Source organism: Vulpes vulpes, chromosome 8 (genome assembly GCF_048418805.1).
Source record: "Vulpes vulpes isolate BD-2025 chromosome 8, VulVul3, whole genome shotgun sequence".
NCBI classification, from domain to species: Eukaryota; Metazoa; Chordata; class Mammalia; order Carnivora; family Canidae; genus Vulpes; species Vulpes vulpes.
The window spans coordinates 36,024,740-36,037,861 of NC_132787.1; the positions used below are offsets into that span (position 1 = coordinate 36,024,740).

The window sequence follows — 13,122 nt, forward strand, 5'->3', positions numbered from 1 at the left end:
GATGTATATTTACGAGTTTATTGGAATTAAAAGTGAGGCATTATTCGTCCTATCAGAAATGTCTCATTTTTTAAAATAGATTTTATTTATTTATTCATGAGAGACACACACACACACAGAGAGAGGCAGAGACACAAGCAGAGGGAGAAGCAGGCTCCATGCAGGGAGCCGGATGTGGGACTCCATCCTGGGTCTCCAGGATCATACCCTGGGCTGAAGGCGGGGCCAAACCGCTGAGCCACCGGGATGCCCAAAAATGTCTCATTTGACCAGTTATTTTGACAATGAGAACTGGCTTTGCAAAATTAGGTCATTGGAGAACATTTTCTAAAAATTTAATCAGCTAAATGTATATTTTTAAAAAATAAGTTAAATAATTTTATGAGGTTTTATATTTACAAAAGTATAACTGAGTTAATAATATTTAAATTTTCTAAGACTTCTTAAGTGTATTAGGCATCTTTAAGTAAGAAAATAGCAATCAGTAGCCATTTATAAGTGCTGGTAAGTCTTTTTTGCATACTTTCTAGAAACTAAGAATGAGATTGATTCTAATGACTGAGTTCCAAATTCTTTTGCAACTGACCTAGTTTCCAGTGTTTTGCTTTCAACGAAATTAAGAAGGCTATTATTTTCAACTGATAGATAAATAAAATTATATTTAATGATAATTATAATGTGAACTTTGGCTTATAACTTAGATGTATAAATAAATATTGTTCTAATAGAATGTCTCTCATTTCTCTCTTTATGTAAATAAGATATCTTGGTGCTTACACCTATATGATAGGGAATAGAACAGGAATATTCTAGAAGAGAAATAAAATAGAATAGAAAAAAATAGGAGGTAAAGAGATAGTGGAAATTGTCTCAATTGACCAATAAGTAATATTCATCCAAGGATACAAAATCTGATTGGGAAAACCAGATGGATGAAATGTACAATTTATTTCATTAAGAAAGCATTTTCATGTTGGCAAATTGAACTCCAATAAAAAAAATTTTTTAAAGAAAGCATTTTTTAAAAAAAGATTTTATTTATTTATTCATGAGAATACACAGAGAGGAGAGAGAGAGAGAGAGAGAGAGAGAGGCAGAGACACAGGCAGAGGGGAGGGGGAAGCAGGCTCCATGCAGGGGCCCAACGCGGGACCTATCCCCGATCCCCAGGATCACACCCTGGGGGGTAGTCGGCACTAAACCGCTGAGCCACCCGGGCTGCCCAAAACAAAGCATTTTCAAACAAAGTTTTATCTTATGCATTTCATATGTATTAAGATTGTAGTATATGTATGGGGGGAGGTTTGTATATTTTTTTATTGGAGTTTGATTTGCTAACATATAGTATAACACCCAGTGGTCATCCCATCTTCATAAGTAATACATTGACAACACTAGTAATGATAATTCAATCCAGAAAAATTGCATTACTACTCAGAACCTTATAGGTACAAAAACTTTTTTATGATTTTGATTGTCTTTAGCTATAGAAATGAATGACAAAATGTTCATTAAAATATACTGAAGAACAAAACACCGGGATAAAATTATGTGGGAAATTAGAATGGAAATACAAGATCAAGAAGAAACAAGAATGACTTAAAATTTCCAACTGGTTATAAAAGAATTCATGTATGTTTAAAATGAATGATGGTAGGCATTAAATGACTAATGGTATTTAAGTCACATTGGATATGTTTAAAAAGTGATATTACAGTTTTATTTTTCAATATCAGTATTTATAATACACTTTTTATCATCTCGCATATGATGAAAAATTTTAAGTTAAGGAAGTGTGAGGAGTTACATGTTTAATCAAATTCTTGCAAATAAGAGAAAAAGGTTGAAAACCAAAGAGTCTAAAAGCCTTAGTTGAGAATGCTAAGAAAAGTATTATTTATGCCACATAATATATATTTTTAATGTGCCTAATAAAATTTGCAATAAAAAATCAAAATGATTAAATTTTGATGACATTCAATTTATTCTTCCATTCCTGAAGTTCAAGATATGATGATGATTTATGCTTCATCCAAATATGGATTCTTATTTTTAGTCATTAAGCATTTGGACAAAATATAAGTTTGTTGCACATCCAGTAAGTTTTAATTATCCCTGGAAGAGGTAACATAAGGGCCTCTTAAAATCATTTATTATTTATTATAAGTTAATTTATCCCACATTGAGCTGGTGCAGAGTAAGTGTATTATTTATGACAGTGCAGGAGTGGAGGGTGAGAATAGTAGGGAGCTCAGAGAAGAGAAAGGAGCATAAAGATTCTAGTGAGAGAAGGACCCAAAATGACACAGAAGAGTTTTATATTCATTCAGCAAACATCTGCCAACTCCTAAGAGCCAGGACAATATTTTATTAGAGTTTATGCTGTTTGATTTGGCATTATATCTCCCCTAGTTTATTATTCTCCTTGGAATTTAAATATCTTACATATCTGTAGTTTTACATACAGTTCACAAGGGTTGCCATGTACATTATCTTCACTTCTCACTCTCTCAGACCATTTACAAAAATGTACATCAAAGGAGTGCCTGGGTGACTCAGTTGGTTAATCGTGGGACTCTTGATTTTGGCTCAAAACATATCTCTGGGATCTTGAGATTGAGCCCTGCAGAGGGCTCAATGCCCAGCCATGACCAGAGTGGAGCCTACTTGGGATTTTATCTCTCCCTCTCCCTCTGCTTCTCCCCCTGCTCATGTGCTCTCCCTCTTTCTCTCACAAATAAGTAAATAAATCTTTAAAAAACAATGTATGTCAAAACAAAATAGACCTCATCCATAGAAGTGCCTGTTTCTCATCACATCATATTTTAGAGTTTAAACTGGTTCTCTATTCAAAATATGTACACTTCATCTTGTGAGTTCCTAGTTAAATTAACGTAACAGTGTGGATCTTTCTTATTTTTTAAGATTCCATAAAGATAGATTCCTCAATCTCCCTTGGAAAGTAAATAGGATGATGAATCACTATTGATAACATTTTTTTTAAAAGACTGTTTATTGGAGAGAGAGAGAAAAAAAGAGAGAGAGTACAGGCAAGAGGGAGAGGCAGAAGGAGAGGAAGAAGCAGACGCTCCACTGAGCAGGGAGCCCTACGCTTGTGGGGCTCCATCCCAGGACCCTGAGATCATGAGCTGAGCCAAAAGCAGATGCTTAACCAACTGAGCCACCCAGGCACCTTGATAAAATATTTTTATATTGCTCAAAGTAGAATTAAATAAGAATGTTCATCAAGAATCATGAATTAATTGACTTTCTAGGGATCCCTGGGTGGCGCAGCGGTTTGGCGCCTGCCTTTGGCCCGGGGCGCGATCCTGGAGACCCAGGATCGAATCCCACATCGGGCTCCCGGTGCATGGAGCCTGCTTCTTCCTCCGCCTGCGTCTCTGCCTCTCTCTCTCTCTCTCTGTGACTATCATAAATAAATAAAAGTTTAAAAAAAAATAAAAAATAATTGACTTTCTATTCTAAGTGTTCAATGAACTAAGAAATAATATGTATTACATGGGCTGTATCCAAATGAACTATCATTCTCTTTATAAACAAACATAAGGAGAGCTATAAAATGCAAACATTAAGTGGTTAAGCAAGGAAGAGATTGTCTTCAAATTTATCATGTCTAAAACCCTGTGATAAACTTCACTTCTTTGTTTCATTAAAGAACCATAGAGGATGAAGCTCAGAGGAATATGTGATGCTCCCTGGACTACCAAGAACCAATTTGGTATATGTATTTCATTAATAGCTCTTTAAAAAAAGAAAATGCAAGTCAAGAATATTAATTGAAAAAAAAAAGAATATTAATTGATTTCATCAAGTCCATATAATTTATTTTGTTTCTTCTTGAAAATATTTAAGATACTGATTAATAATCAGAGCTAATATAGGCTAACAGCAGTATTTTTAAAAGGCTTTGAAAATTTGAGAAAGTGGATAAAAGAATACTGATGGTCATAGAAATAATCTGGAATTGATTTTTTTATACTGGAAGTAGTTAATATGTTACAAAAATAAATGGTTAGCAGTTTACTTTCACTGCCCATCAGGTAAAATAAAAACAAGTGATTCTGGAACAAGAACAGAGTTCAAGGAATCAAGGACTGAGAATCCTATTATTTCCCCTTTCTCTCCACACCATGAGGAGAAATCCACTGCCCATCCCAGTCTTGATTCTGTTTTTCCTGCTCCTTCCCAGAGATGCTTCCACTACTTCAAAACCGTAAGCAACATTTCTATTAAATTCTACTGTCCTTTTCTTTCTCATTGTGTTATCTGCTTCTAGATATGTCTGTCTTACTTTTCTGATTCCCTGTGAAATTATCTGCTGTTGAAGGGGTTTGGAAAGGTCAGTAAGTTGTTATGGCTCATGTGGAAAAAAGCATACTCCAATTCTAGAAAACACGGAGACATAGGTCAGTTACATTTGTGAAATATTCACCTAATAAGAATACAGAATTATACATTCATTAAATAATAATACAGAATTTCTGCCCAAAAGGGGAAAAAAAGGTGCATTCTTTATTGTCTCATAAAAAAGGCTGCAGTGTCTCATCCACTGTAAAATGACTCAGTGTCTGTATTTTCCCCCAGTCAGGATCACCAAGATGGATTCATGACCTTCAGACAAGCCAACATTTGTGTGTCAGATCATGCAATTCTTCAGCGAACCTGTGTGGGCTGGCATTACACCTTGAGAATATACAGATTTAACAAAATGTGGATACTGCCCTCAATTTCTCACGGTACATAGAGGAACTAGTGTACAGAGAAAGGAATGCAGTGCAAAACCAGAAGCAAGCATTGCAGGATTCTGTGAGAATGCTCACAGAAAAATCTACCTCCTCCGGGAGCCTTTAAGGGATACAAGAGAAAGGGGCATCACCTAAGTCTGCAGAAAGTTGTTTTTGAGATAAATCTTATGATGCAAATAGACTGTATCCAGACAGAAAAAGGCCACTTCAGAAAGAGAGAGAGGCATAGGAAACCAGAGCATTGCAAAGTACAGGGCATTTGAGTGGTTGTAAATGATGGACAAAGAGCAACAAGAAAGTGATATTTTTTTCTGGGTGCCCATGATAATATATTTGGTGATTAGCCTTGCCTGGCTCTCTGATATCAGAGAAATATAAATAGAAAAGAGCCTAAATTACTTCTGAAATAGTACTGAAAAGCACTTCAGCTCCTCCTTTTCTATGATTATTTCTTTAGTGTCCTGGAATAAAGAAATTCATATCATCCACATGAAACTCAAGACCCCATGTAAATAGGTTATTAACACTTTCAATGATAATTAATTGGTTAATTACATTTTGTCATTGCTAAAAAAGTTTTGAGCTTTATAGACATAATTGACAAAAAATTACAAAAGAATGAAAGTATACCACATGATGGTTTCATATACATATATAATGGAAGGATTCCTCCCATTGGGTTAATTTAAATACCTATCTCCACCTTCTTCTCCTTCCTTCTTCTTCTCTTTTCTTCTTCTTCTTCTTCTTCTTCTTCTTCTTCTTCTTCTTCTTCTTCTTCTTCTTTTCTTCTTCTTCTTCTTCTTTTCTTCTTTCTTCTTTCTTCTTTCTTCTTTCTTCTTTCTTCTTTCTTCTTCTTCTCCTCATCCTCCCCCTCCTCCTCCCCCTTCCTCTTTTTTGGTGAGAACATTTAAATTCTATAGTCACCACATTATACATTATGTCCTCATACTTTGCTTACCTTACTTTAATTGAAAGTTTGAAAAAAAAAAAAAAAAGAAAGTTTGTACCCTTTTACCAACCTCTCCCTATTTCCTTCAACACCCTCACCCTGCCCCAGCCCCTGGCAGTCATTTTTCTACTCTCTGTTTCTATGAATTTGACTTTTTTTTTAAAAGATTCTACATATAAGTGATAGCATGCAATATTACCTGTCTCTGACATGTTTCACTTATAGTACCCTGAAATTCCATCCATGTTATTGCAAATGATAAGACTTCTTTATTTAAACTGAACCATATCCCATAATATATAATCTCAGCTTTCTTGATCCATTTCTAAATTTGACAATAATCCTTTTTTACTCCACTCAGCACTGGATGTTATACTATATGTTGGCAAATTGAAATTCGATAAAAAATAATCCTTTTTAAAATGATTTTATTTATTTATTTGAGAGGAAAGGAGAGAGGGAGAGAGAGAGAGCATGAGCAATGGAGCAGGGTAGAGGGAGTGAGAGAGTCAGGCTCCCCTCTGAGTAGGGAGTCCACTGTGGGACTTGATCCCAGGACCCCAAGATCATGACCTGAGCCAAAGCCAGACACTTAACCAGCTGAGCCATGCAGGCACCCTTGAAAACAATTTCTATCCAAAATACATAATGACTCAAGGATTGTTTATCTATAGCTTATGCAAATATTGTGAGGGTGAATATCTCCACAACACAAGAGAAGCATAGCGTTTAACTTGTTGGAGGTTTCTGAGTTTCTAAGATCTTTTGGATTGGGCTTTGAAGAATATACTCCTCTGCCCTCTTGCTGAAACCTGGCTCTGTTCTGTGATTGGTGATTACAGAAAAGATGATCTAGAAAACAGCCACAAAAATGACGTCTTTTTAACTTCTCCGTGGTTGATCCAGACTCCTATTCTCCACAGGCAGTACCTAGTGCTGGTCCCATCACAGCTGTACGCCAAGGTTCCTGAGAAGGCCTGTGTTATGCTTAATGACCTGAATGAGACGGTGACAGTAAACTTAATTCTGGAGTATGCAATGCAAACCAGAACCCTCCTCTCAGACGTGGTGACAAAGAATTCCTTCTACTGCAGGCCCTTCACGGTCAGTATAATTCATTGGGATATGGGTGCACATTAGAGGAAGAGCATATTCGCTGCTACTTTGTGTTCTGACCCCCCAACAATAAAAAAAGCATAAATACAAAGTGAACTTCAAATTCAGTCCTAAAAATGAACGTCCTACTGAATATGCTTTCATGATATCTACAAATTCTAGCACAATAAGCAAAAGGTAGTGGTAGCTATAGGAAAGATAAACTTCTGATGTAAGTAAAGTTCTTGCCATTACCCATAAAAACTCTGAAACTCATAATTTAAGTGACTTATTTAAGATCTCACAAGTGGTTGATGGTTAATATCTTGTCTTTGTGACCTTTTATTATGTAAGGAATTAAATAGGTAATCATACTGGCTTACTACCAGTGATAGTATATAATGTCGATGTTGATTATTGGAAAATAACATTTGGTAATTATTGTACTAGCATTATATTGCTATGGAAATAAGAGCATGTTATTTTCTTCACTGTCATGACTGGAAGAACTAGTTTGTTTTACTGCAATGACATTTTCCCCTTAAATCAACAAAGCATTACTGTCATGTTACATAAGCATAAGAATCTATAAGTCCAGGGACATAATTCTTGACTTATTCCTTACTCATTCTCTGGGACTAAGCAGAGAATAAGAAAGTCATAAAGGCTGAGACATTCAGAAGTAGATCTGGGCAGATTTTTCAACTCGTTTCTGTTTTACAGATTCCAGAGTTGCCATCGTCCCCAGTGCTCATTACCGTGGAGGTGAAGGGGCCAACCCAACTCTTCATAAAGAAGAAGAAAGTACGCATCACAAAAGTAGACAGCCTGATCTTTGTCCAAACAGACAAACCCATCTACAAGCCAGGACAAACAGGTCAGGAACCAAATGAGCAAGGCCAGCTTTAAGGGGTAGGTGGGTGGTTCTCTATAACTTATTCTGCAGTCATGAAAATCCAGCCATGTCATTATCTGTGTTACTGTGGTGGATTCCCATTGGAGGGTTTCATGGGAAAAAATCTTTATGTTTCAGTGAGATTCCGTGTTGTCTCTGTGGATGTCAGTTTTCATCCTTTGAATGAAAACGTAAGTCCCATAACAGTGGATGAGTTGGGAGGAAACAGGCAAAAATGTCAATCCCATCCTTTTGGAGAACCTAAGACCCGTATGATCTCATAAGAGTACCACTGCCGGAAGATGGGGAAATCAGTTCATCAGCTGCACTATTAAAATAAAATATTCAGTTGAAATTATGCATTTCAAGATCCCAGTAATTTTTATGAACACAAGAAAACAAGTGCTCTTGATTTCTCCCTTAGAGAAATGGAGACTTTCTCAGAGATAAATTTCATCTGTAAAATAAACTTATAATTTGGACTTTTTTACCTTAGTATACATTTCCTCAATTGTATAGTACTTCATAAAAGTAAAGTCATGATTTGTCAAGAGATATATGTCCCAAACTAAACATATAAGTTGCTGTGACCCAAAATGGGGCATATTTCCTTGTTTGGACAAGAAATATGCAGACTCACTTCCTCTGATTCAGATATTCTATGTTGATAGATCCTGATGTCATGCCTTTCTTTTTCTAACCTCTATCTCACACTCATACTATTTTTTTTCTTTACAGTTCCCGGTGGTTTATATTGAGGTAGGTAATATCTTATATCTGTTGGGATGAGGCCTTACGACAAGTTCTGTTCCATTGCCACCTCCTTGCTCCTCACCAGCACTTCACCAAGACTAAACAGTTTTTCCTGTCTATTTTAAGTCCTCTGGGCAGTGGGTAAGATGTAAATGAAGGAACAAAATCCCCTGAGCTGGTACAACTTAGTGGCTCTTACGGAAGAGCCAAATTCCTAACCAATTTGGGTATGCATAATCTCAAAAAGAGGTACTACAATCTGTAATATCTCATAGCTGGTAACCCTGCCGCCCTTTCCTCAGTGTAGAATTCCTAGACAACTTTGCTCAGTACCTTTGATGTCAATTTACAAAACATCTACTATCCAAGCCCCAATGTGCCCTCCCTGAAAAGCTGTCCCTCTACTCAAAATACATATTTTAATTTTTTCTATGAACTCATAATGTTCTAACCTATAGAATCCCAAAAGGAACCGAATTTTCCAATGGCAAAATCTCAGATTGCAAGGAGGACTCAGCCAGCTCTCCTTCCCACTCTCAGTGGAGCCCACCCTGGGTGCTTATAAGGTCAAGCTGGAGAAGGAGTCAGGGGAAAAAATAGAGCATCCCTTTGAAGTGAAGGAATACGGTAAGAATTCTACCTGTGTCCAAGACATTTATGACATTATTTAAGAGTGTAAGAGTTTTTACACATAGGTACTAGCAAAAATCTAGCATATGATAGTTGGAAATTGGCAATTTTTTAATTTACCTAAATATTCACTATGCCATTTTCATGCACTATCTCATTTAATCCTCTTATCAACCATCTGAGGCAGATACTATGTTATCTCCATTTTACAAACGAGTACATCAATAACTAGTACAGTTAGTAATTTACCAAAATTACAGAGCCAGCAAGAGGCAAGAGAGATTTTAATAGGTCCATTACTCTATTCAAACAGAAATTGTGAACCAAAACAATAAATATCTGCATGCATCTGTTGAACTATAACTTATAGCTGAAGGCACCTCCTGGTTGTCTATGACCTACACCTATACTACTCTAATCAAAGCAGCCAGGTACTGAAGCCATTTTATGAGTTATCAGTCATGTGGATTTTCTAATATAAATTAAGTATATCATGCCATGGATGAAGAGACTTACCACAAAACATGATTCCCCAAACTCACCTGGATTGTCATGAGGATTATAGGACCAGGATTTGTTATAGGAACAGCTAGTCTTGTACAACTGTGAGAGAGGCTAGAAAAGTAAGGGCCCAGCAGGAGGAGCAGGTGGATTGGAGGCACTCACTAACCAGTTCTCCTGAAGCATTAGTGGCGATGAATAAATTATCACCTGTAAGGGTGCCTTCAGATGCTAAAGTGACCATGAAGGGAAACTGATAGAACAATCGATGGAAAACTGTATGTATATGTACCACTTCAATACTTCCGTAATCAAGTTTCTGGTGATGAGTATGGGGCTTCCATTAGTCAGTAGGACCAGCAGTTGGAAAGAACTGGACACACAGAGGGAAAGAATAAGAACAAACTGGAATCCAGAGGCCTCTCTGCACCTCTCACCACATCTAACCATGACCATCTTCAGAGACTAATGGTGCTGCTTTTTCCTTCCATCTTTGAAAGGAGATCCTAGGAAATGTAGTGCCAGCTTAACCAAGTTAACGTGGTACAAAATACCCATGATCATAAACACATCTCCGTTGTCAGTACAGTTCTGCTGCTTCTTATTGTAATTGTAATCATTTCATGTGATCCTATGTTATAAGGTTCTGTAATAGAGTCATTACTAATACTTGCAAGATATCCTGCCCACCCACCTTCACCTCTTTCTTCCTTCTGCTGACAACAGTTTTGCCCAAATTTGAGGTCCAAGTGAAAATGCCCAAGACGATTAGTTTTCTGGATGAAGAATTTGTAGTATCCGCCTGTGGCCTGTGAGTTATATTTATTCCATCCCATTTCTATCTCCCTACTCTAAGTGCATTGCAAGTAATTGTTACTGGACTTCAAGTATTTGAATTAGAGAATGACTTTTTCTCCGACATGTCTGAGCTCCAGAGAGTGAGCAGGGGTGGTAGCACAGGACACTTACTTCTACCAATAACAGTATTTACTGAACACTTAAAATGTGCCAGATAATGTTTTAAGTGCCTTGTGAGATAGGGATAGTTACCTTTAGTTTGCAAATGAGGAAAATATAACACATAGTGTTCAAGTTGCTACATATAATAAACATCAGATTGGAATTTAAATCCAACAGTCTGACTCCAGACCCTGAACTCTTCACCACTATCCTATATTGGCTCTGCAATTGAAAAAAAAAAAAAAATCTAGCTTCATGAAGCATTCTACATGCCAGACACTGTCCCAAACTGAACACAGGACATTCAGCTCAAGCTCATGCTCATGCTCATAACATCTATGCTATTCTTTGTCCTATTGCCCCCATTTCTTATTGCTCCCAATTTCTTAAGCTATGGAAAATTAGGGGGAAAAAATAAGCAGATCGTCTTAAACTATGGAAAATTAGGGGAAAAAACTAAGCAGATCTTCTTAAATAAATATATAGATACATAATGTAGAATTCACAATACATGTCATAGTTATTTCTTCCCTGATTGCTTTTTAGTTCACTAGAACATACTCCACATGCACTGAGGAGAGACACTTTACCTCTTGCTTTTGAAAACAATATGAGGATCATATTTTCATCTTTGTCACTAGTTTTGGTGCTTTAGATTTTTCCCTCATGAGAGAGAGCCTTTTGAGTCAGATTTAAAGATAAGATTCAACAAAGTGAGATTTAATAAATAATTTATTACTTTATCAGTACTTCTAGAAATTAGGGAGAAAAAAAAAACTATAATGAGGGGATGATTAGAGCCATCAAAGCCAAAGCTCACCTACCTCACAGTTTTGGCCAAAGCAATAGGCTTCAAACTTAGTGAGCATCAGATTCTATGGCGGTGATTCATTAAAATGTAGACTCCTTTGGCCCCAGATCTAAATATTCCAATCATAGGGTGTCTGGGTGGCTCAGTGGCTGAGCATCTGCCTTTGGCTCAAGTCACAATCCCGGGGTTCTGGGATCTAGTCCGGCATCGGGCTCCCCACAAGGAGCCTGCTTCTCCCTCTGCCTATGTCTCTGCCTCTCTCTCTCTCTCTGTGTCTCTCATGAATAAATAAATTTTAAAAATATATATAAAAATTTCAATCAATCATAAACCTAAGGAAAGATTCAGGACTCTGAATCTCAATAAATATCTCAGGTAATTTCAGCATAGGTGTTCCATAAAGCACACTCTGAGAAACAAGACTAAGTTTGGCTTCCCATAATATCTTACTTCACTCAGCCTGCTATGACAAAATACCACAGAGTAGGTAGTTCATAAAAAACAGAAATTTATTGCTCATAGTTCTAGAGGCTAGAAATCCAAATTCAAGTTACCAGCATGGTCACATTCTGGTGAAGCTTCTCTCTCTAGTTCATAGCTGATGCCTTCTTGTCCTGTCCTCATGTGGTGGGAGGGGCAAAGGATCTTGCTGGAGCCTTTTTTATAAAGACTCCAACCACAATTATGAGGGCTCCACTCACATCATCAACATACCTCCCAAAGACCTTACCTCCTAAGACTATCATCTATGGGTTTTAGGATTTCCACATATAAATTTGGAGGGATGCAAACATTCAGACCATACCGTAGCATATCTTTCCATCAGATTTGGCATAATCAGACTAAGTTATTATGATACTGTTCATTTATAACATATCTGTTCTGTGTGGTCAGTGCTTTTGAATATTTAAATTCCCATTCAAGTTCTCGCTTATCCTCTTAAAATAAATATGAATTAGGGAGGACTTAGAAATACACTGTCTACATATCCTTAAATTTTGCCTTAAAACACCTTAGAAGGTGTTATCTAAACTGGAATTATTACCTAGATAATCTGAAGGCAGAGAAAAAGGAAATAAGATAGTCTTAGAGTAAAACCACAGCTAAAAGTAAGGAAAGATCTGAGAAAAACTACATTGTTAAATTTTCATTTAGAGGTATTTTAAAAAGATCCAGTAGGCATTTTCTTAGAGTTGTAGACATGGGTAATAATTGAAATAATTAGATAATTAAGATGTAGTTTCAGAATAATTGCTTCTAAAGTACAACTGCTATGTGAACAAGATGGCTATATGTGTGGATCAAATCATGTGAACAAATATCTGAGTTATTTATATTAAATATCCCATTGTATAACTGCTTTACCATTATAGATACACGTATGGAAAGCCTGTCTCTGGTGTGGTGACAATTAACATATGCAGAAAATACTCACAATATCATTTTGCCTGCCATGGAATGCATTCGCAAGGTGTCTGTGAAGAATTCAGTCAACAGGTATATGGAAACCATTCTTCCCAAGACACCAACACCAGAGCCTGTTTTCTCATGGATTATAATGCAATAAAGAATATCATACAATAGAATACAATACTGTATTGTGAAAACAGTGCAACAGAGAGCAGTGTGGGGTAGGGGAAACACTGTAAGATTGCCAGGCAATGTTAGGAGCCTACTTGAGAATTTGGTTCATTAATTTATAGTGGTATTTATTTGGCCAGTTTTGTAATTTCCTTCTGACAGCAATTAACATGCCAAA

At 36.6% G+C, this 13,122-nt stretch overlaps 1 protein-coding gene across 1 annotated transcript in view; it reads left to right on the forward strand.

Annotated features, from left to right (window-relative positions):
• Positions 1 to 4,049: 4,049 nt before the first annotated feature.
• Positions 4,050 to 13,122, forward strand: part of LOC112917294 (pregnancy zone protein-like) — a 48,315-nt gene continuing 39,242 nt past the window's right edge. Inside the window, exons 1-8 of the mRNA XM_025995234.2 lie at positions 4,050 to 4,234; positions 6,642 to 6,822; positions 7,537 to 7,690; positions 7,847 to 7,899; positions 8,447 to 8,467; positions 8,920 to 9,088; positions 10,319 to 10,403; positions 12,737 to 12,860. Of these exons, the coding sequence (XP_025851019.2) occupies positions 4,152 to 4,234; positions 6,642 to 6,822; positions 7,537 to 7,690; positions 7,847 to 7,899; positions 8,447 to 8,467; positions 8,920 to 9,088; positions 10,319 to 10,403; positions 12,737 to 12,860 (870 nt within the window). The 5' untranslated portion in view covers positions 4,050 to 4,151. The remainder of the gene's footprint in view (positions 4,235 to 6,641; positions 6,823 to 7,536; positions 7,691 to 7,846; positions 7,900 to 8,446; positions 8,468 to 8,919; positions 9,089 to 10,318; positions 10,404 to 12,736; positions 12,861 to 13,122) is intronic.